Source organism: Ranitomeya imitator, chromosome 5 (genome assembly GCF_032444005.1).
Source record: "Ranitomeya imitator isolate aRanImi1 chromosome 5, aRanImi1.pri, whole genome shotgun sequence".
In the NCBI taxonomy this organism is placed as follows: Eukaryota; Metazoa; Chordata; class Amphibia; order Anura; family Dendrobatidae; genus Ranitomeya; species Ranitomeya imitator.
Genome location: NC_091286.1, coordinates 95,845,192 through 95,870,120, shown reverse-complemented (window position 1 = coordinate 95,870,120; position 24,929 = coordinate 95,845,192). Strand labels below are relative to the sequence as shown.

Here is a 24,929-nt window from a genome sequence, read left to right as displayed (position 1 = left end):
ATACTATGTGGCTGCTATATACATACGTACAGTACATACATATTGTAGAATACCCGATGCGTTAGAATCGGGCCACCATCTAGTATAAATGGATATGAGTGTACACTTGTAGATTCTCCCTGTAAAGGTATCAGGACCAGACACATACAGAGGATATACAATACCAGAGTTTGGTTACATGTCCCTTCTTCTGCGTCAGTCACTGCTAGCAGACACCGCCGGCAGCTGGCTGTTACTGGGTGGTCTGCGCACCCCCGGCCTGTTTGATGACCAGCGCTGCCATCACACATTATATACAGCATACTACTCTGATACTATGTATTGGATTGACTTCTATGTTGACCTGTTTAGCAACTTCTATGAGAATTGCTAAGCAGAATTCTCTGAATATTATTACATATAACTAAGAAGAGGCAGGGAGCCAGAGTGACGTAACTCTTCATAGGAATGCAAGTATGAAGAGTTGGGTGACAAAATTTAGAGGAATTTTAATGGCTGCTATACATTGTTGTCACCATTGGCGATCCAGCATCTTGTAGACCATGATTAATCAAAAACAGAATATAAAAACAATAAATCATCGGATTATATTTTCATTTTTTTTTTGTTTGCTTCTAAGGCTGTGTCTCCACGCTTAGGATTCCCTGCACTTTGGACGCAGCAGATACCTTGCTCCTCCCAAAGCGCCGCCCCCTGTTGAACACATGCGGAATCACCGCATCATATTCATAGACTGGGTTATTTATCTTGTGGAGACGGAGTGTCTTCGCAAGATAAATAGACAAGCTGCGGTCTGGGAAGACGCGCTGCATGTCCAGATACGCAGTGCCGCCACTATGCTGTAACAGCTGTACGCAGCGTCCAATCCGCAGCAAATCCTGAAGGTATCCTGACTGTGGAAACATAGCCTAACTGATCATATCATCAGATAATATCAAGTGACATGTAAAGACCCCATACACATTTAGCCAGCTGTTGGCGGAACAACAGCGTTCCCAACTTCCCATGTACAGGAGCTCTCCGCTTGGCTTTTTCTATGGGAGAGCCGCTGTATGACTTTTCTGGTGGGGCTTTACTCCCTAGGACAATGAAAGGATATGCCACTGAATTTCCACAAGTCGGATCCTTTTACCCTGAAATCATCTGTTGGTGGAGACTTGGGAGACCCGTGTATGTATTAGAAAGTTGTCCGATCACGCTGATATCAGTAGCTCCAGCATGACCTTAGTGTAATGTAAAACCAAAGAAAAGACGGTGACCTGTCACAAAATAAGTATATCCAAATGTACAAGAACAACTCAGCAACCGTGCAGGACCAAAATAACAAAAACTAGATAATAACTTTGATTAAATATAGGTTGACGGAGCCTGACATTTGATTCATGTTGCCCAAACTGTTGGCTCCATGAATCAGAGTCGAGCTGCACAATTGCCGTTAGTTATGTCTTTCTCTGGAACGCTGCGGCCCCCTACTCCCCATTAATTGATTGACAATGGTCTCTCTATGTATACACATGTCAGCGACCTGTCAATCAACTAGAGCGGTATGTTGAGACGTCAGCCAGGGACTATAAGGAGGGACCTGACTAGTCCCCGGTCGGCTTCTTCCAGCGGTGCTCTGATTGCCAGGTCTCTGTTATACTACTGCTGTATACATAGGTAGGGACCTGTCAATCAACTTGAGCAGTGTGGGGAGACATCTGCCAGAGGTAGTGCCAGACTGGTCAGGTCCCTCCTTATAGTCCTCTTCAAACTATGATTTCTCTGAAATGTCACATTACAGGGACAGTTACGCCATGCTCAGATTCATTCTGCCTGTGGTTTGGGCACCATGAATCAAATTGCAGATTCCCTTTAAAAGGTGTGTAAATATCCAACAGAAGAGGAACATAAAACACTGGCTAATGAGTGAGCCAACAGGGGATCCCATACAAAATAGCTATATGGCGCAGAAACTATCCATAACAATGTAGATAACCCGCACAAAAAGTACAGACTAAGTATCAAATTGAAAAGTAATAGATGAGTGGTCTAAACTTGAATCCCAAAAAAGTGGTAAGATAGAAACTATAATGCCCTGCAAAGAGTGGATGAAGGAAATAAATGCTACAGTAGAGTGATATTCACCCAACACACACACACGTTTCGCAATTGCTTTGTCTGGGGTGCCCTCTATTCTAATTTATATAGGAGCCAAGCAGCTTGTTGTAACCTCAATGTCTGAACATCGGTCACTTTGTAGCCTTGTTTAGCCTGTTCAGGTCACTTTCCTGTGTGTAAAGTGGAAAAAATGTAGTTATTGATTTCCTATGACATAAGAGAACAAAGTGCAACATTGGTGGTTGCACATGTAAATAGGAGACTGATGAGACAGACATGGGAAAAATACACGTGCGGTTTATAGTAGGTGTAACTATCTCAGTCTAGGCAGATAGAGGATGGCTTCATGACAGACTGTCACTGGTTGTGTCACTGTCATCTGATGATATGTTAGGGTAAAGAGGTCAGAAAATAGAGAAGCATTTACTTACTCATGTCTAATCTTTAATGCCTGCTTAGATCTGCTGTAATGTACATCATACAGTCCATGTGTGTCCAAACACACACACACACACAGCCTCTGCAGAACCTCTTTATTAGAAAGAGGCAACTCCTTGTCAGTTAGTGACCTCAAAAGAGCTTCTGCAGCAACTGTGCAACATTACAGAGTAACATGTATTAATCATGTTTCCATTGTATTCCCAGGACGGAAATTTAAAATGAAACTACTTCCGTAATATGTAATTGAAGTGTAGAGTTTCAGGATTAATTAAAGGGGTTCTACAAAAATATCCTATGAGACGTCAAGGAATTACAACCATGTTCCTACAAAGCCTCCTCATTTCAGGGGCTCAGAAGTAATTGGATTAAAGTACCCATCCATAAATTCTGATGGACCAGTAAAGAGGAATACCCGGGATTTTTATGGCATGCCCAAAGGATATGCCAAAAATGATTGATATGTCCCAGACCTAGAGGCAGCATCTTTCTCAGGGCCACATTTTTCACCACTGGGAATTGAGAGTTGGCTGCACATGCGTGGATCTGTCCATTTACCTGTCTGTGAGTTCCAAAATTGATAAGGTGGGACAAGCATATCCTATGGGATATCCTGTTCAATGGGAATAACTTTTTTCCAGTCATAGATATTTAAGGGACTGCTCAAAAAAATAATTGAGGTGGCGGATGGTCTCCTGAGGGATCTCCTTCCAGACCTGGACAAAAGCATCCGCAAACTCTCTGTGGTGCAACGTGACGTTGGTGCGAGACATGATGTCCCAGATGTGTTCAATCGGATTCAGGTCTGGGGAACGGGCGGGCCGGTCCATAGCTTCAATTCCTTCATCTTGCAGGAACTGCTGACACAATCCAGCCACATGAGGTCATTAGGAGGAACCCAGGGCCAACCGCACCAGCATATGGTCTCAAAAGAGGTCTGAGGATCTCATCTCGGTACCTAATGGCAGTCAGGCTACCTCTGGTGAGCACATGGCGGGCTGTGCGGCCCTCCAAAGAAATGCCACCCCCACACCATTACTGATTGACTGCCAAACCGGTTATGCTGAAGGATGTTGCAGGCAGCAGATCGCTCTCCACGGCGTCTCTAGACTCTGTTACATGTGCTCAGTGTGAACCTGCTTTCATCTGTGAAGAGCACAGGGCACCTGTGGTGAATTTGCCAATCCTAGTGTTCTGTGGCAAATGCCAAGCATCCTGCACGGTGTTGGGCTGTGAGCACAACCCCCATCTGTGGACGTCGGATACTCAGACCGTCCTCATGGAGTCAGTTTCTAACCGTTTGTGCAGACACATGCACATTTGTGGCCTGCTGGAGGTCATTTTGCAGGGCTCTAGCAGTGTTCCACCTGTTCCCCCTTGCACAAAGGCGGAGGTAGCTGTCCTGCTGCTGGGTTGTTGCCCTCCTATGGCCCCCTCCACGTCTCCTGGTGTACTGGCCTGTCTCCTGGTAGCGCCTCCAGCCTCTGGACCAGGGGTGTCAAACTGCAATCCTCAAGGGCTGCAAACAGGCCATGTTTTAGGGATTTCCTTGTACTGCACAGGTGATAATTTAATCACCTACACACATAATGATTACAGCACCTAGTGCAAAGCTAAGGAAATCTTGAAAACATGCGTGGTTTGCGGCCCTCGAGGAATGCAGTTTGACACCCCTGCTCTGGACACTACGCTGACACACAGCAAACCTTCTTGCCACAGTTCGTATCGATGTGCCATCCTGGATGAGCTGCACTACCTGAGCCACTTATGTGGGTTGTAGAGTTCATCTCATGCTACCACAAGTGTGAACGCACAACCAACATTCAAAAGTGACCAAAACATCAGCCAGAAAGCATTGGTACTGAGATGTGGTCTGTGGTCCCCACCTGCAGAACCACTCCTTTATTGAGTGTGTCTTGATAATTGCCAATAATTTCCATCTGTTGTCTATTCCATTTGCACAACAGCATGTGAAATTGATCGTCAATCAGTGTTGCTTCCTAAGTGGACAGTTTGATTTCACAGAAGTTTGATTCACTTGGAGTTATATTCTGTTGTTTAAGTGTTCCCTTTATTTTTTTGAGCAGTGTATATATATAGTTGGAAGTTTGTCAAAAGGGGACAAAAAAGTCTATGCACAACTCAGAATAGTATCACAGCAGGCAAAGGCGCAGTTGGAACCCCATGTACAGCGCAGTAGGGACCCCATGTGCCTCTGTTTTGGCTGTGCCTACAGGTCATAGCATTACAGTGCATGACATCGGTAATGGCAACCTACTTTTGCAACCCTTCCTGCCTTTCATACTCCTTCTACTTTAAGAAGGAGTATAGGAGGAGTATATTTTATAGCACCAGCCACCAATAGCTTGAAGCTGGCATGCCGTCGTCGTTACCATATATAAAAACAGGTTTCATGTCGCTGTGGTCGGGCCAGCTGGCGGTGACGTGAGAGCAGAGCTTTCCATTCTAATGTGTTTCCCAGATTCTCACTGATGTTCTAATTCTTTCCCCAGAAGTTGTGTCGCCAAAGCTGCATTTTTCTAATTGTAAAGTTATACAGGATGTGCCGGTCTGTGGGATAAAGGAAGCGTTGTACAGACACAATGGTGACGCTCCACATCACAGAGCGCAGTGTACAGGACATGTCAGTGTATACACGTCCTCGTACAAGGGTTTCTATACGGTAAATGCCTCCCATATACACTTCATGTAAGTGGCAGGAATTGTGTCGGTAAACGAGGACAGAATAGCGGGACTTTCCTAATTGGTATCGTGCATTCAGTAAACCTTCGGAATCTGCTTAAATACTGGATTTAAGGGGTTTTCCAAACCGCTGGATGTGGAATAGACTATCTGGGATATTTCATGGCAGCAATTCCAGTTTCCTTCGTGCACAGTACCTTGGTGTGGCTGCTTGTGCATGTTTAGTAGACATGGTCAGTGTAACCCTCCTGTGCATCCATCGGGCTCTGCAGTGGAGCTTTATGACATCCTATACTCTGCGAATGGGAACAGAAGTGGGAAGACACTAAACACATACAATATCCTGCTTACAGGGACTCTGCTGCAATCTCGCACTGCCGCAGCCGGCCGCCTCACTGCTCAGATTCTTTCCGCTTCTAGCTGAATGGAATCCAAACGTCAAATTAGAGATGAGGAGGTTTGGTTTTAGTCATTTTGTGTTGTTCTGCACACTTGGGAATGCATTCAGTACTTCTGATATATTCAGGGGAAAAGAAACCCCTTCCCATGAATGTGACTGCAGAGAGAACATATCCTCACTTATTAGTATGGCTGTACACTGTGCGCAGAATTATTAGGCAAGTTGTATTTTAGAGGATTATTTTTATTATTGATCAACAACTATGTTCTCAATCAACCCAAAAGACTCATAAATATCAAAGCTTAATATTTTTGGAAGTTGACGTCGTTTTTTTTTTAGATTTGGCTATCTTAGAAGGATATCTGTTTGTGCAGGTAACTATTACTGTGCAGAATTATTAGGCAACTTAATAAAAGGAAAATATATTCCCATCTCACTTGTTTGTTTTCACCAGGTAAACCAATATAACTGCACAAAATTTAGAAATAAACATGACTGACATGCAAAAACAAAACTCCCAAAAATTAGTGACCAGTATAGCCACCTTTCTTTATGATGGCACTCTGCAGCCTCCATCCATAGATTCTGTCAGCTGCTTGATCTGTTTACGATCAACATTGTGTGCAGCAGCCACCACAGCCTCCCAGACACTGCTTCGGGAGATGGACTGTTCCCCTCCCTGTAGATCTCACATTTTTATGAGGGACCATAGCTTCTCTATGGGGTTCAGATCAGGTGAACAAGGGGGCCATGTCATTATTTTTTCTTCTTTGAGACCTTTACTGGCCAGCCACACTGTGGAGTAGTTGGAGCCATGTGATGGAGCATTGTCCTGCATGATACTGACTTCTTCCTGTACCACTGCTTGAAGAAGTTGTCTTCCAGAAACTGGCAGTAGGTCTGGGAGTTGAGCTTCACTCCATCCTCAACCCGAAAAGGTCCCACAAGTTCATCTTTGATGATGCCAGCCCATACCAGTACCCCACCTCCACCTTGCTGGCGTCTGAGTCGGAGTGGAGCTCTCTGCCCTTTACTGATCCAGCCTCTGGCCCATCCATCTGGCCCATCAAGAGTCAATCTCATTTCATCAGTCCATAAAACCTTTGAAAAGTCAGAATTAAGATATTTCTTGGCCCAGTCTTGACGTTTTATCTTATGTTTCTTGTTCAGACGTGGTCGTTTTTCAGCCTTCCTTACCTTGGCCATGTCCCTGAGTATCGCACACCTTGTGCTTTTTGTTACTCCAGCAACAATGCAGCTTTGAAATATGGCAAACTGGTGGCAAACGGCATCTTGGCAGCTTCACGCTTGATTTTCCTCAATTCATCGGCAGTTATTTTGTGCCTTTTTTTGCCCAACACGCTTCTTGCGACCCTCTTTGTTATTTGCCATGAAACCCTTGATTGTTCGGTGATCCCGCTTCAAAAGTTTGGCAATTTCAAGACTGCTGCATCCCTCTGCAAGACAGCTGACAATTTTGGACTTTTCAGAGCCCGTCAAATCTCTCTTCTGACCCATTTTGCCAAAGGAAAGGAAGTTGCCTAATAATTACGCACACCTTTATATAGGGTTTTGATGTCATTAGACAACACCCCTCCTCATTACAGAGATGCACATCACCTGATTTACTGAATTGGTAGTTGGCTCTCAAGCCTGAACAGCTTGGAGTAGGACAACATGTAAAAAAGTATCATGTAATCAAAATACAACTCGCCTAATAATTCTGCACACAGTTTAGTGGGAGGGGGATAACATGAAGAAAAGTCATTGTGTCATATGCCTGGGATCACCGAAGAGGGGAAGAGATAACTGACGGACTGTAAGGGTACCGTCACATTTAGCGACGCTGCAGCGATCTAGACAACGATCCCGATCACTGCAGCATCACTGTGTGGTCGCTGGAGAGCTGTCACACAGACAGCTCTCCAGCGACCAACGATGCGAAGTCCCCTGGTAACCATGGTAAACATCGGGTTACTAAGCGCAGGGCCAGAGTAAACGTAAAAAAAAAAAAAAACACTACATACTTACATTCCGGTGTCTGTCCCCCGGCGCTGTCCTTCTCTGCACTGACTGTGAGCGCCAACCAGAAAACACAGCGGTGACGTCACCGCTGTGCTCTGCTTTCCGGCCGGCGCTCACAGTGCAGAGAAGCACAGCGCCGGGGGACAGACACCGGAATGTAAGTATGTAGTGTTTTTTTTTTTTTTTACGTTTACGCTGGTAACCAGGGTAATCATCGGGTTACTAAGCGTGGCCCTGCGCTTAGTAACCCGATGTTTACCCTGGTTACCAGTGAAGACATCGCTGAATTGGCGTCACACACGCCGATTCAGCGATGTCTGCGGGAGATCCAGCGACGAAATAAAGTTCTGGACTTTCTGCTCCGACCAACGATGTCACAGCAGGATCCAGATCGCTGCTGCGTGTCAAACTCAACGATATCGCTAGCCAGGACGCTGCAACGTCACGGGTCGCTAGCGATATCGTTCAGTGTGACGGTACCTTTAACTTTGATGCTAGGCTTTGTCAAGAGCTCCATTGTTCTATATGAGAGACATAGAACAAAAGGATCCTGAAAATCAGGAGACATTATCTGTCAGGCAACATTAGTGAGATAGGAGATGACAGTTGGTGCTCTTAAGATTCTGTGGAGAGTTGAGGGGGAGAGAGGTGCTACTTGCAATTTGTTCCTACAGATCCTATGCAGACCTATGTGTCTCTATGGTAACAGACAACAAACAAACCCTGTGCAGTCTGATTCTGCAGTGATACGTGCTTTCATCTGCCATCTTCATCTTGCTTACACACAGATACTATGTAGGGGACACATTTCTATGAAAAAGCAATGTAGCAAAAACAAAACAATAATATGTATACATTCAAATCATTACTAAAGCACCCGTCATGTAACGTGTCTGTTCAGAACAAGCTGTCGTGTATGTATGTGAAAAGTAGCACAATTTCTAACAATTGTATACCTTGCAGACTGCATTTTTTGCCCCTTTACAGGCTTTATCTCTTAAGTTGTAGTTGTCTCAGAGCAACTGGAAACTAGCTGCTAATTCTATCCCCCACATAAAGCACTCATAGACATGCATCCTTCTCTGTATCAATGTAGCACATGTTCACAAGAAGCATCAATATGAACGCTTATAAAGCAGTACTGTGCTGTGTAGCTGAGAATCCAGCTCTGATGAGATAAAACACTACTTCAATGCAGGAACAGTCTGTGTGCCTGTGTCTCTTTGTTTTACTCTGCCGCTTATACCAGGGTCATAAGAGCAATAGTTCTCCAATGTGAGATAATTGACTCGATTACAAAAATGACACTCGACATTTTACTGTAATCACAATCTCTTGCATGAGACATTTGTATCACATGTATGGAGAAGATAAACGACATAATTTCTCAATCTCAATTGTCTGCGTCCTTGTAAATGGGACTGCACTCACATGACATCTAAGTGCAGTCCGATGTTTCACACTCACCCATAGAGTTGTGTGGGTGCTCGTAAGTTACTGAGACACTCGCAGTATGTTGCTATTTTTGTTTCTCATGCTGATTCGGCATGGGGAAAACAAATAGCAAATCTGCACTACTCCATATTATAACATTGGTTCAAGATTGCCTTGTGCAGGCATGTACTACGGAGGACAGAGAATGAACTTCAATCCAATAATGCAGCCAGCGGGTAAGGAAAGGGTGAATCAAACATCCAAAAACTCCGCCCATATGACCAAAAACCGGTCCCGCCAAATTCAGGTGACAGGTTCCCTTTAAAAAAAAAACTTTTAAGCTTGGTAGCTACAAAGTCGTACTAACCTGAAGAATCATAATGCCAGGTCATTTTACCATATAATGAACGCCTTAAAAACACCCAAAAAACAATGGTGGAATTGTTTTTTCCTTCACTAATTTACCCTACTTGAACTTTTTACATTTTAAAGTGAACAGTGTCATTCAAAATGGCAACTTTTGCCCGCCTAAAACCACCCTTCATACGGTTATGTCAACGTAAAAAAAAAAAAAAAAAAAAACCAAGACACGTTATGGCTCTTGGAAGAAAGAGAACAATAAACAAAAATGGAAAATTGTTGTGTCATGAAGGGATTAACTGGCCCATAAATACAGTGATCTTTTAAAAATGGATAATGTGCAAAAGTTTACTTGCAAAAACACAAAGTTAAAATGATCCCATTTCCACAAGGGAGATGATCCTAGTGTCCACTAGGTGGAGCTGGACAGCCGGAGAAGTCACTGCCTGCGAAGCTGTGCGTCCGCTCTGTGCAGCGGGGTTGGCAGCTTCTGTACAAGATTGAATCCATTCTGTCTGACTCCTGCCTGCGGTTGTTTTCCCCATTTTAAGGACACTCACCCACTCCTATGGTATCACATCTTGGCAGTGCTCTGGAATGTGCACTTGTTCCGACAACAACACCCAAATAAAACATTAATCTATAAAGAACACATTAGGCTTACAGGGCGCGCTATATGCAAATAGTCTGGGGTAAAGGGGTAAAAGCTAAATGCATTAAAGACCATGAAAACGAACCTTAGACATGATTAGTGCTGCCCGGACCACCAGCAGGGTGAATCCGACATTACAAACCAACAACTCATTGCTGCACATTAATGTCAAGGACTCAGCTAAAATGATAGAATAAAGCGTGCTCTCCATTGCCAAAATGTTAAAACAGCAGATCAAGTCCAGATCAAATGTAGGAAACCGCAGAATTTGCTCCAATGCCAAGTCCTTTGTCTGTCTGGCATCGGACCTGCAGAAATACATTGTGATAGAAACCCCACCCTGGTTAGATTAGATGGGGGGTCAGGAATACAAGACTGGGTGTAATAGTCCTAGAAGAACCCCACAGACAAACTTGAATGTTTGCTATTTCTTTACACAGCATTGAAAAGGAGATGGAGAAGAACGTACTGGTCGAAAAGAAAGCTTTCCTCCGCGACTCAGGTTATGAAAGCGTTGCCTACAAGCCCAGCATCTTGGATAAACTTCTCCACACTCATCCCGTGTGGCTTCAGCTTGGTCTGAGCGATGACAAGGTCCAAGACGTCCTCCAAGATCAGCCTCCTGGGGTACGTGCAGGTCCATGGTAATTCTGATGATCATCCTTATACTATAGACACTGAGGAGATTTATCATCACATTTATTATTACAAATGGCTTCTTTATTATGGCACATTTATTATTACAAATTTATTATTCATCTGGCAAGAGCTTTTCTTGTGCCACGTTCAGACCCATGATTGTAACACTGTATATGGAGATGGAGGTATTCACAAATCTTCAGCGACCATAACAAATCAAAAATGGGATCTATTTCCTCCTAAGAACTCTGCCAAAATGATCTCCTCTGCATGCCAAGAAAGGGTGTGACTGATGGCTAGATAGACTTCCGGACTTCTTTATTATATATAACTAGATGGTGGCCCAATTCTAACACATCGGGTATTCTAGAATATGCATGTCCACGTAGTATATTGCCCAGCCACGTAGTATATTGCCCAGCCACGTAGTACGGTATATTGCCCAGCCACGTAGTATATTGCCCAGCCACGTAGTATATTGCCCAGTCACATAGTATATTGCCCAGTCACGTACTATATTTCCCAGTCACGTAGTATATTGCCCAGCCACGTAGTATATTGCCCAGTCACGTAGTATATTGCCCAGTCACGTAGTATATTGCCCAGCCACGTAGTATATTGCCCAGCCACGTAGTATATTGCCCAGTCACGTAGTATATTGCCCAGCCACGTAGTATATTGCCCAGCCTCGTAGTATATTGCACAGCGACGTAGTATATTGCCCAGTCACGTAGTATATTGCCCAGTCACGTAGTATATTGCACAGCGACATAGTATATTGCCCAGCCACGTAGTATATTGCCCAGCCACGTAGTATATTGCCCAGCCACGTAGTATATTGCCCAGCCACGTAGTATATTGCCCAGCTTCGTAGTATATTGCACAGCGACGTAGTATATTGCCCAGTCACGTAGTATATTGCCCAGCCACGTAGTATATTGCCCAGCCACGTAGTATATTGCCCAGCCTCGTAGTATATTGCACAGCGACGTAGTATATTGCCCAGTCACGTAGTATATTGCACAGCGACATAGTATATTGCCCAGCCACGTAGTATATTGCCCAGCCACGTAGTATATTGCCCAGCCACGTAATATATTGCCCAGCCACGTAATATATTGCCCAGTCACGTAGTATATTGCCCAGCCACGTAGTATATTGCCAAGTCACGTATTATATTGCCCAGCGACCTAGTATATTGCACAGCGACGTAGTATACAGCACAACCACGTAGTATATTGCCCAGTCACATGGTATATTTCCCAGCCACGTACTATATTGCCCAGACATGTATGTAACAGGTTAAAAAAGACTTAAAATAAACATATAGTCACCTTCCGAGGAGCCCCTTGTAGTCCTGGCGCCTGTGTGCGGTGCACGCGGCAGCTTCCGGTCCCAGGGTCGGATGAGCGCAGGGCCTGTGATGACGTCGCAGTCACATGACCGTGACGTCATGGAAGGTCCTTCTCGCATAGCATCCTTGGCACCGGACCTGCCGCTTGCACTGCCGAGAACAGCGCCACGTCAGCGGGTGAGAATAACCTTTTTATTATTATTATTTTTAACATTAGATCGTTTTACTATTGATGGTGCATACGCATCATCAATAGTAAAAACTTGATCACACAGGGTTAATAGCTGCGTTAATGGAGTGCGTTACACCGCGACATAACGTGGTCCATTAACGCTGCTATTAACCCTGTGTGAGGGCTGACTGGAGGGGAGTATGGAGCGGGCACTGACTGCGTGGAGGAAGGAGCGGCCATGTTGCCGCCGGACTATGGCCGTCGCTGATTGGTCGTGGCAATGGTCGTGGGCGTTTTGCCACGACCAATCAGCGAGTTGGATTTCCATGACAGACAGAGGCCGCGACCAATTAATATCTGTGACAGACAGAAGGAAGTGACCCTTAGACAATTATATAGTAGATAATGTCCACCATTATGTTTTACTTCCTAAGCAGGGAGTTGATTAATCTTATAATATATCTGTAAAGTGCTTTATTTTTCTGATAAAGAGAGCAATTGCAAACATCTCTTGCTTTCCTAAACAAGGATGTGAGTGATATATAGATTTTTGGCTGTATGCCCCCACCACTAGGGGGAGCCAACAGCACGTGGATTTATACAACTACTGTTAATTTCAGAAGGACCTGTAAAGAGCTTATAGGGGCCCCTAGGGGCTAAAGCTGGAAAAGATATCGAGTGTATCAGCAAGCTGTTTAGTGTAGGCCTTGTTCCCCTAGGGATCTCTAAGCAGCCAGATGGCCATCCAGTCTGATGTGCAAAATGTAGCTTGTTCATAGTGGGAACATGAAGTCTAGTCTGTGTATTGATAAAATGCCAGGAGTAGAGCAATCAAGAAGACTGGTCTAAAGCATTTAAGTGCTCAAACCGGACCTTTTACCACATTTTTTTTATGTTGAACTGGACAAAGGAGGTAATAGTTATATAAATATCAAAAGCCTGATCGTCACTTTCAATACTGGTGTGAACAGGTGCATACTAAGAGCAGCCATCTCCATACATAACTAATAAATAAAGCTGCACTCTGTAGCGCTATATATGACATTTGAATTGCATTACTGCTGTAGAAAATATTAAAAGACACTTAGAGCATAAATTGGCCAATTCATGCATGCCCAGCAGCCAGTGACAAGGCCATCGTCTTTTGCTGGGAACCTATCCTAACGTGATTCCTGGGTTTATTGCCTACATTTATATAGGAAGGTAGGATCCTGCTGTGATTAAAACCACCACGGGCTGACGAGTGGCGTGCTCGGTCAGAGGAATCACGTTAGGATAGGTTCCATGTTTACATGCTATAGCGTTACAGAGTGCAACTTTATTTGATAGGTTGTAATAGTGGTAAATAATAAAATTGTTTTTTTTTGCTTTTTTGTTGTGCAGATAATATCAAAGTATTTGGTCGTAATGAGTTAATTTTCGGTAAGTCAAAGTGGACTTATTAGATAGTTTTCACTGGGGGCATGTACTTCTTCTCCCTGTATGATGACCAGTCATAAGCGGACAGTAAAATTCAAAGGAAAGAACACTTCCACATCGTAGCTCACAACAGCGATCTCAGTGTGTGAGATTTAATGCAGCCCTGATCTCCTGGTCTAGCCTGCATTAGTGTGGGGAGGAGCAGTACAGCTGAGTTTAGCTGTGTCACATTTCAAACTCTTCTATCAGCTCTCCTGATTATAGAGTGGGTCAGTAATCACACTTCTGTCTAACACACTGAGAACCCTGCTCTCAGCTATGATGGGGTCGTGTTCTTCTTTTTTGCTTTGAGGGTTGTTGCCTGCTTATGATTGGTCAACATCATACAGGGGGAAGACGTACACGCCACCAGTGAAAATTGCCTGATAACACCCAGTTAGGAAAATAGAAAAAATTGGAGTCTGGCTCAACAGGACTGGATTTTCCTTTTCTTTTTCAAAAGAAAATATAGTTCATACAAAAGAAAAATGTACATGGTCGACATGACCCAGTCGACGCGTTTCGACTGCACTAGGCAGTCTTACTCATGAGTCATATATTGTATGCACTATATTTTCTTTTGAAAAAGAAAAGGAAAATCCAGTCCTGTTGAGCCGAACTCCAATTTTTTTCCATTTTCCTTGATGTGAGGTCAGGGTGAGGCCGGTGTCTGAGGCCCAGGTGGATGATTATAGAGCAACTGGGTGAGATGGAATCAAGTGTCTATAACACCCAGTTAGACTTAAAACATTTTTTGACTCATTAGGTACCAAATACTTTGATTGCTCATATCTCCACAATGGAGAAGTGAATTTATAAAGAAAAACATTTTATTCCACTTTGCGGTAACTATTGCATCGTGTGTCCAGTCCAACATGAAAAATATGCTGGAAGGTCCTCTTTAAGAGATACAGGAGATAGCCATTGTACATAGAATCTGATGGAAGTGACCTCTCACAGACAGCCCGGTGTGGATAGAGGAGTACTCTACTCTTTTGAAGAGTTTTCGGAGTATTCTGTTCCAGTTGAAGCATATTCAGTTTCTGTGCTTAGCATATATGCCGCCTCCTAGAGCCAACTTCTGTGGATCTGCACCTGCTACTTGCGAATGTTAGCAATTTGGAGAATACAATGGAACATTATTAAAAGTGAGAATTCCCTCTGGATGGACTTTAGGACATTTTCGGCCCTGGACAGCTGCAGCCGCAGCACTGCACGCACAACATCAGCTGGCTGCTCTATTTATAAGAGAAGCAAGTGTCTCCCTGGAGGATCTGCACCCTCCCAACGTGCCCAGAGTCCCGGAGACCTCGGCACAGAAGGTGATCCTGTTTGTGAACTTCGGTCGAACCTGTGAGGCCGCTGGATGTTGTGGGCTGAGGTTGTGCTGAGCTGTTGAGGGTAGAATTGAGCTTGGCTCACGTTACTCCTGGAGCGCTCTGGATTGGGCTGGACTCCTGCCATACATTTCTTCTCTCAAGGAAATTTCCACCCTTTTGATAGAAGTTTTGCTCCATTTATTATTCAATTAATCAGGAGTATACCGAGCTTTTCCCGTACCCACAGGTAATTCCTAAGGAAAGGGTGAATCGAACACCCGAAAACTCCGCTCATATGACCGAAAACCGGTCCCGCCAAATTCAGGTGACAGGTTCCCTTTAAAAAACATGCAAATTGAAATGGTGCTAGATCCAATGAAAGAGGGAACTAAATGCCATGGGGTGTGCCAATTCAATGACCACAAATGAGGTAGAAGTAAGACAATGTATAAATTGGTATAAAGACCAAAGTGTACTAAAAAACAATTCTTGAGTGTATGTAATCCATACAATATGAATTAAATAATGGCAATATTGGGAAGAAATCCTTAAAAATACATCATGTGCCTATTTTAGTAATGGCTATACTGATGTGCATGTCAGCAAGTGGATAACTGAGACAAATGTCATGTTCCTAATGCTACCACTGTATACACATATTAGCTGCACCAATATAATAACATTGTCTAAATTTGTTACTACGGAAATGGCATAATGTACCTGATTTTGGCCACGTGGAAATCCCCCGGTGTCCCTCTGCCCCAACGCGCATTTCGCTATGCTTCTTTTGGGGGACATGCCGGTTTAAATACTGAGGGCTATGGTGCTGATAGGACGAGGGGATCTATGTGAAAAAAGAAACGAAAAAGCAGTTCCTTAATTAGCGACGCGTGCGCCGGTGAAGTAATATCCCCGCCGCGCTGATGTAATGCAAAAATAAGTGCGAGGTACGGAGTGCATTGGTGCATGCGTCGATCAGTCAGACTCGTGCCACCAATAGGGGAACAGTTCGCGGTCACATGGGTGGGAGAGCCAGGTCATCTAGTAAGATGACGTAGACGCACCACCGCACTGAAGACCGCTCGCTATAACCCAACCAAGTCTGTGATCAGCGCATGCGCAGCGGTCCCATTGGTAATGATATATTAATGTGCGGAACTCCATATGGGTTTGCTAAAGAGGGACTGTACAGAAGAAAACATAAGTGCTAAATCGTCAAAGTGCTATGTGCTATAAAAAGTGCCGTAGTGCAATTTATAAGAAATGGACTCATTGGAGTGTATATTATAAAGCAAAAGTCTAAGAAAAAAATAAGAGGGGGGAAGGGAGAAAATACTGGTGCTGAGCTAGTGATATTAATGTGAATATGGACAAATAATATGAGAATAACTAATAGTGAAATTATAATACTAAATGAAAGACTTTATTAGTCCAATAATTAAATGAACAAATTTGGTGTCTCATAAGGACCCCGCAGGGGTAGTGATAAATGTGATTGTATTGGATATATGTGCAAAAAGTTAACACCTAATGTTAAACATTTGTAAGTAAAATATAAACACGAAGATAAAAATAAATCAGTCTTAAGGTAAATAATGGATGATTCGAATCGGCTGTATTCTGATTTCCCCAGCAAAAATCCAGCCGCTCAAAGTCCTGATTATTCGTATTCTGATTTTTCAAAAGTTGAATTAATATTCCACTTTTACACGGGGTGTCAGATCCCCTGATAGTCGTCACCGGGAGCCGACCATCCCTCACCCGACAGGAACACAAACTTCATCTCAATGGATAAGTCTAGTAGACCTGAGGACGCTGGTGTAAATACTGTGAAAATTCATATCAGAATGGTAATGCAATCCTGATTTTAGGATAAGTCCAGATACAGAATGAAACCTCTCATAACTCCGAGTATATTCAGTCTCTGCTCACCCAGTCTGTCTGACAACTGCATCTTGTCCTGAGCGGTGTGAGATCTCCGCAGCAGCAGGAGGGACACTGTGGAGCTGTCAACCAGGCTAGGTGGCAGAGATTGAGATAAACTTTCAGAACTGTTCTGACATGGATTTCCAAGGTAAATACACCAGCCTCATGAGGTCCACACATTCTGTTTGATGGTAAACGCAGTTTGTACTGTAAAACCTGGTAACAGATCCGTTGTAAACTAGAACTATGCCAATTGTTGCAGTAGTGAATAGACATGTTGGCATGTGGGTCACTGCGGTATGTGCGCTGCTTTATCTTGCATGCACAAGCTAGCTGTCTGGCGGTGCCCCAGCCTCAACAGTCACAAGTGTACATGACAGTATGGAAAAAGCCACTTTATCAGTGGGTGTTTTCCTGGTATTTCTGCATTGATGTATTAATATGATGACTCTTGTACAAAGTAGAATCCAAACTCTGTATATGAGATATAGTAGAGATACCAATCTTTTTAGAACTTCTGAACCACATTCAACTTTAAGTGACAGCCGGTAGCCACGCTTAAGTCACTAATATTACAATATTTTATATGGAGGAAATAAGGACATTTTATTTTTTAGATACCTAAGTGTAAGTATGTGCAGTAAGTATGGTAAAAGCTCATGGCTTCTATGATTAGCCTCACAGCGGGGGGTTGTGAACCTTATGGTGCTCCTGACATTTGTTGGTAACCTTTCAGATATCAAGGATGCAAAATGTAGGATGACTAACTTCTTTAGTTTAAAGGGAACTTGTCACCAGGTTTGGCCGATACGAGCTACGGCCACCCCCTTTCAGGGCTTATCTACAGCTTTCTATATTGCTGTATACCGTATAAGACCCTATAAGACCTGAAAAATAACTTTTATTCTTCTCACCTGTGGGGCGGTCCGGTCCGAGGGGTGTTGCTCTTCTTGGTCCGGCGCCTCCCATCTTCTTACGATCCCCATCCTCCCACTTGCTTCATGTGGATGACGTGTCGCTGCGTCATCAACACAGTCTCCCCGGCATCGCGCTCCGGCACAGGCATACTTTGTCCTGTTGAGGGCAGAGTAAAGTACTGCAGTGCACAGGCGCTGGGCCTCTCTGACCTTTCCCGGTGTCTGCGCACTGCAGTACTTTGCTCTGCCCTCAACAGGACAGATAAGTACGCCTGCGCCGGAGCATGATGCCGGGGAGACTGTGTGGATGACGCAGATGAAGCAAGCCGGAGGGCGGCATCACAAGAAGATGGGAGGTGCCGGATCAGGACCTGTGACACCCATTGGACCAGACCGCCCCCAGGTGAGTATAAAAAAAGTTATTTTTCTTCTCTTAGAAGTCGGATCGGGGGCTTATATACAGCAATATAGAATACTGTAGATAAGCCCTGAAAGGGGTTGGCCGTAGCTCGTATCGGTCAAACCTGGTGACAGGTTCCCTTTAAGTGAGCTGTTTTAGTATACACTTATAATATTTTTGATAGTGATATTGGTGCTGGTCCGCCAGTAAAATTATGTCATGACCCTAATGTGTCATTCCTTAACTCTTCTCTAAGCCCAACATATTGCCAGATGTCATCGTTATCTGAATCTTTTGCACCTCTGCGACGCTTAAAGGGGTATTCCCATCTCCAGGATGCTAACCCAATATATAGTAGGTGTAATGATTACAATATTGGTATACACCTCCAATTAGAAATGTAGTATAGTTTTTCTGATTCACAGTCTCTTTTCTCATTTGCAGGACCTTACGTATCCATGGTTACGACCACCTATATAGTAATAGCTACTTGCTAGTGGTCGTAACTATGGATACCTAAAGTCCTGCAATGTCTGCACATGAGGAAAGAGACATAGCAAATCAGAAAAACTATACTACATTTCTAATTGGAGGTATTTGCCAATATTATTATTATTACACCTACTACATATTGGGATAGGATCTTGCAGATGGGAATATCCATTTTATTATGGATAGAAAATACAGGGTGGGCCATTTACTGTGTATACTCGAGTATAAGCCGACCCCACTAATTTTGCCACAAAAAAATGGTAAAACGTAATGACTCGGGTATAAGCCTAGGGTGGGAAAAGCAGCAGCTACTGGTAAATTTCAAAAATAAAAATAGATACCAATAAAAGTAAAATTAATTGAGACATCAGTAGGTTAAGTGTTTTTGAATATCCATATTGAATCAGGAGCCCCATATAATGCTCCATACAGTTCATGATGGGCCCCATAAGATGCTCCATATTAAAATGCACCCCATATAATGCTCCATATACAAATGGGCCACAAATAATGCTCTATGCAGTTCATTATGGCCCCATAGATGCTCCATATAACAATGTGCCACATATAATGCTTCATGCAGTTCATTATAGCCCCATAAGGTGCTTCATATACAAATATGCCACATATAATGCTCCATACAGTTCATTATGGCCCCATAAGATGCTCCATATAACAATGTGCCACATATAATGCTCCATGCAGTTCATTGTGGCCCCATAGATGCTCCATATACAAATATGCCACATATAATGCTCCATGCAGTTAATTATGGCCCCATAGACACTCCATATAACAATGTGCCACATATAATGCTGCTGCTGCAATAAAAAAAATGACATACTCACCTCTCGTCGCTGCTCCTCAGCGTCCCGTCTCTGTTCAGGCAGAGGGCGGCGTTCACACTAATATGTCATTGCGCCCTCTTACCTGAACAGTCACTGCAGAGGACGTGGAAGACAGAGGGGCGCCGACGCTGGAACGAGGGAAGGTGAATATGAAATACTCACCTGCTCCGGCGCGGTCCCTGGCAGCTTGTCACGGACACATGGTCTCCGGTGCCCGCACCTTCTTCCTCTGTCAGCGTTCACTGGTACCGCTCATTACAAGAATGAATATGCGGCTCCACCCCTATGGGAGTGGAGTCCATATTCATTACTTTAATGAGTGGTACCACGTAACAGCTGAACAGAGGAAGAAGGCGCCGGAGACCATGGGACACACAGGGCCAGCGTCAGGAGCACCAGGAGCAGGTGAGTATGTGACCGTCGTCGCTTCCCCTCACCTGCCGACCCCCCCCCACCTTCCATGACTCGAGTATAAGCCGAGAGGGACACTTTCAGACCATTTTTTGGGGCTGAAAATCTCGGCTTATACTCGAGTATATACGGTATATGGAAACACCTAAATGAAAAGGGAATGGTTGGTGACCCAGATCTCTGAATTTGCAGAATGGGCAAAACAAAAATTGGAACATGACTCTCAGTTTACTCAGAACATTATGTTCAGTGATGAGGCCAACTTTTTGATTTGGCCATTTATATGGATACTCCTAAATAACATGGGAATGGTGACAGTTTTCTTGCGTAGGGTGTCTTGCATTGAAATCTGCTGCAACGATCCAGGTACTGCGTTCACCAGACATCAACACAATTTCTATCGGCTCCTCACGTGTCAATGGCTGTAAACAAAGAGAAGCTTGTAAATAACTCATGAAAGAATAAAGTTACGTTAAAACCAAGCACACCATTGTTTTTCTTGTCAAATTTCAATAAGTTTGATGTGTCACATGACCCTCTTCCCATTGGAAAAAATAAAGTTGGATCCAAAATGGCCGACTTCAAAATGTCCGCCATGGTCACCACCCTTCTTGAAAAGTTTCCCCCTCCCATATACTAATGTGCCACAAACAGGAAGTTGATATCACCAACCATTCCCATTTTATTTAGGTGTATCCATATAAATGGCCCACCCTGTAGTTGTATTTATCCTAAGAGCTGAAGATCCGATGTCAGGAAGGACAGAGAAAGGAAGTAGAGCAAAAGAATAGTATGCACATCGGTCTCTCAATAATAATTTTAAGACATATACAGAATATTAGAAGTTTGACATCTTTTCATTTGTAATTGTACATTACAGACCTTTTTGGTGCGGAAATCTTCAGCTCTCCAGAAGAAAGTCATCTCACTTCGGGTTCCAGAAGAGTTTGGGTCTTGGTTCCAAGAATTTGTGATTAGGGAAAGTTCTTACAGTAAGTGAAACCTTTCATTTATCCTCCTAATTATCAATTACTAATGTGTTTTTTTTAATGCAAACTTTTCTTTATTTGTTATGCCGCATTTTTTCTACAAATTAGGACAGTGAAAAAAAGCATATAAAGCTATGAAATAGTAAATTGGTGACGTATTATGTTGCTGGTCAGATACTTACAGCAGCATCTACCCCATATGCTAATTATAAGGTATCACTCAATCTGTGTCATAACATAAAAACTAAAACCGGTTGATTTTCTAAAAACTTCTAGTATCACAAATGCAGCGTTTAGAGGGAACCTGTCACCATTTTGCCTCACTAACCTGCCGCCATTGCCGTATAAGTCATGTAATGTGCTTTCCTAACATATCTCTGTAAAGCTAAACGTTCCAGTATATATGAATGAAACAACTCTTAATCATTAGTCACCTTCTATGTAAATCCCTGGCTATTAGTAGTGTGGGGAGCGCAGGATATTGTCTCAGTAACCCTCCTCCTAGTAGTTACACCCATCACAATTATGGATTGCCCTGATGTTACGCCACTCTCCGAGGACATCCATTGCCTTGGCGTTGACATCTCTACGGTCAAGCTTCATTTTCTATCTTCACGTGTTGTGGAAGCCGTACACCCAGCTTCATTTTCTATCCAGCTTAAATGCTCTTACCTGGGGAGCTGGCTGTTACCGCGCAAGGCCGGGATTTCCTCAAAGAGCGGCATCAGTCGGGGAGTCCAGTCCATCAATCAATCTGGTGCGGCTGTCAGTACCGGGCAGAGGAGCATGACTGAGCCAATATACAGCACCATCCATTTACATAGAAAGCGGCGGACACTTAATAGTGGTTTAACTGTTATACTCGAACGTTTAGCGTTAGGGAAACATGTTGGGGATGCACATTACATGACCTGTTCGGCAATGGGTGTGGTATATTGGGGCAAAATGATCCAAGAGGTTCCCTTGAAATGCTGGAGACTTGTATTTGACAAGTTGTAAGGCATAAAATAAGACCATAGTAGATTTTTGCACCATGGTTGAGGCAGGGTTCTCTGCTTTCTTCACCAAACATGTAACACACAGTTAAAAGTACATAACTAAGTAAGGGGTATCGTTTCTCCTTATAGAGAGTGACATACCATCTCTGGCTTGTCAAGGTAAGGAGGCTTATTCGCCGTGCAATGCTCCTCTGGGAAATATAATATGCAAATTGCCTCTTCTGAGAAAAAGAGGACTTAAACTCTATAGCGCCACCTATTGGAAGTAGCGATCCTACAAGTCACAATCAACCCTTTAACGAGTCGTGCAATATGACTTAGGATTAAAGCCAAATCAGTATCTCAATTCAGACACGGTGTTTCGGGCTGTTGGCCCTCATCAGTGCGTCCTCTTTTTCTCAGGAGAGGCAATTTGCATTTTACAGCTTTCCTCTTCTAATGTGTAGGTATCGTGTTTTGTGACTTTGACCCTGAATGTGCAGCAGAGAATACTATGCATATGTGAACGTAGTATTAATAATTTTCTTATAAGCCTTGCTGGCACAGGTTGGGTGTGGTATTCACTGTCTGGCATCTTTTTCTGTCTGACGCTTTATGCCGAGGACAGTTGTTCCTCCTACGAACATGCCTCAGATGAGATTTGCTCTGATGTGTCTTTTAGGTTTTGTCCAAACACAACTAAATGTTGAACAGTCATCAGCAAATATCTAACCCTTACAATATGCAAATAGAAGGGTGCACTCCAGCCGTATATCAGTATAAAGCAGGGGTGCAGAGCCAAGTCCAATGATTAGTATAACCAAGAAAAAAGCAAAAAGAATGGACTAAAGCAGGCTCGCACAACCACAAAATGTAGAAAAATAATAAACATATTTATTAAACACCACAACATGAATAAAAACACTTAAAATGACAACAAGTGTATACAAAACACCCCCATAACATAATACAGTATCTGCAAAATACATATATATGAAGCGATATGCATAACCAGACAAGTTATTATATACAGTACTGTGAGCTAGCAAACATTAGGGCCGAGACCAAAGACAAAGAAAGTCTTCCCCTGACGAAGCCGCTGCGGCGGCGATACGCGTGGGGTTCCGCTCTTACACCCCCTTTCTTTGGTATCAGCCGGCTATGTGACACATGCGGACTTGTGGAGCTATTTGCAGCCCAGCAGCCTCTTTGTTCCCACCTGCCTTATTGCAGACTCAGCTGAGTATTTCTGGCGCGATGCCGTGGGTCTTTTTCATATGGGAGCCTTGTTCTTTTATCTAGGCTTGCTCTCCACATGTGCAATTCATAGTGGGCTTTCTCTGGATCTCTAATCATTTATTTGGGGTCATTCTGGTGCACCTATTCACCAGCAGGGAATGTAGGGACCTAGTACATATACTTTCTTTGTCTTTGGTCTCGGCCCTAATGTTTGCTAGCTCACAGTACTGCATATAATTACTTGTCTGGTTATGCATATCGCTTCATATATATGTATTTTGCAGATACTGTATTATGTTATGGGGGTGTTTTGTATACACTTGTTGTCATTTTAAGTGTTTTTATTCATGTTGTGGTGTTTAATAAATATGTTTATTATTTTTCTACATTTTGTGGTTGTGCGAGCCTGCTTTAGTCTTTTTGCTTTTTTCTCGAATATCTAACCCTGGCATAGTAAACCTGCGATTCTTGGGTCTGCGTGCCCCAGCTTGAGTAATGTATGGACAGTATAAAATAGCAATGGTGCCTACACACTGATGTACTGTAGTTTGCATTGTACCTATCTGACTGACACTGTGAGATCATATAAGGTTTTGTTTTCCGTCAACATAAAGCAGCTTCAATACTTTTGTACAACCCATGGATTATGCAAGCGATATGTAATATTTGTCAGCTTAAAGGGGTTGTCCGGAGCAAATCGATAAGTCTGCAGTCACTCTGTGTGACTGCAGACTTATGATTCCCCCCACTGCGCGCACACTATACGCTGCAGGGATTGGCTGGATTCTGAGCCGGGACCGGAGGATATGTATGAGTTATTCTTGATACCAGACGGCTCCCAAAAGCTTTTGTCTCGCTGTGCATGCAGATACAATGACACCTGCCTGCTGCCATTCCTGAGCAAGCTCTGCGCAATTGATACATTCTCATTAGTAGACAGTTCTTGCACTTGCTGTACTTTCTTTGCACTTTGAAGCCTTCTTCACAGTAATTAAACCTCCCTCTTTGAAGTCCCTGTTGATCTGATAATTGATCGATTAAGGGTAATCTTACAAGCAGCAATGTCCTTGCCTGTAAAGTCCTTTTCATGCAAAGCAATGATGACTGCATGTATTTCCTTAGAGGTAACATGGTTAACAAAGGAGATGGTGATTTCTAGCATCAGCCCCCTTGTAAAGCAACCAGTCTGCTCCTATAATTCAATCAGCATGACAGAGTGATATCTGCTGCCTTGTACTTGTTAACACTTTCCCCTGTATGTAACTCCTTTCTCATGTACAGCACCATGGAATTAATGGTGCTATATAAATAAATAATAATAATAACTAACAAGAAGATTGCTGAAATTATATAAACAGGTAATTTAGTAGCTGGGCTGAAAGTCAGTGGAAATGGGATTTTTGTGATTAACTTAATTTTTTATAGCAAGGAATGACTGCAATTTTTTGCATGTCATGTGATTACTCTTCATAACAATCTAGAGTTAAAGAAGTCCTGCCATGCACTTTTTTCCTAAACATGGTATGTAGCTGTAGTGATCATGTTAATATGTATACACATATGCACATGTTTAGGGGGAAAAGGTTAATGGGAAGGCTTCTTTAATGTAATTTGCCAACTACAAAAACTGCAGCAACAAATTTTGTGAAAACCAAAACTCGAGCCCAAACTTTTAT

General features: G+C 43.3%; 1 protein-coding gene across 2 annotated transcripts in view; it reads left to right on the top strand.

Annotated features, from left to right (window-relative positions):
* Window positions 1–24,929, top strand: part of RIN2 (Ras and Rab interactor 2) — a 215,154-nt gene that overhangs the window by 134,143 nt on the left and 56,082 nt on the right. For both annotated transcript variants that reach the window (XM_069768938.1, XM_069768937.1), the window contains 2 exons: window positions 10,553–10,739; window positions 20,929–21,040. In XM_069768938.1, coding sequence (XP_069625039.1) covers window positions 10,553–10,739; window positions 20,929–21,040 — 299 coding nt within the window. The remainder of the gene's footprint in view (window positions 1–10,552; window positions 10,740–20,928; window positions 21,041–24,929) is intronic.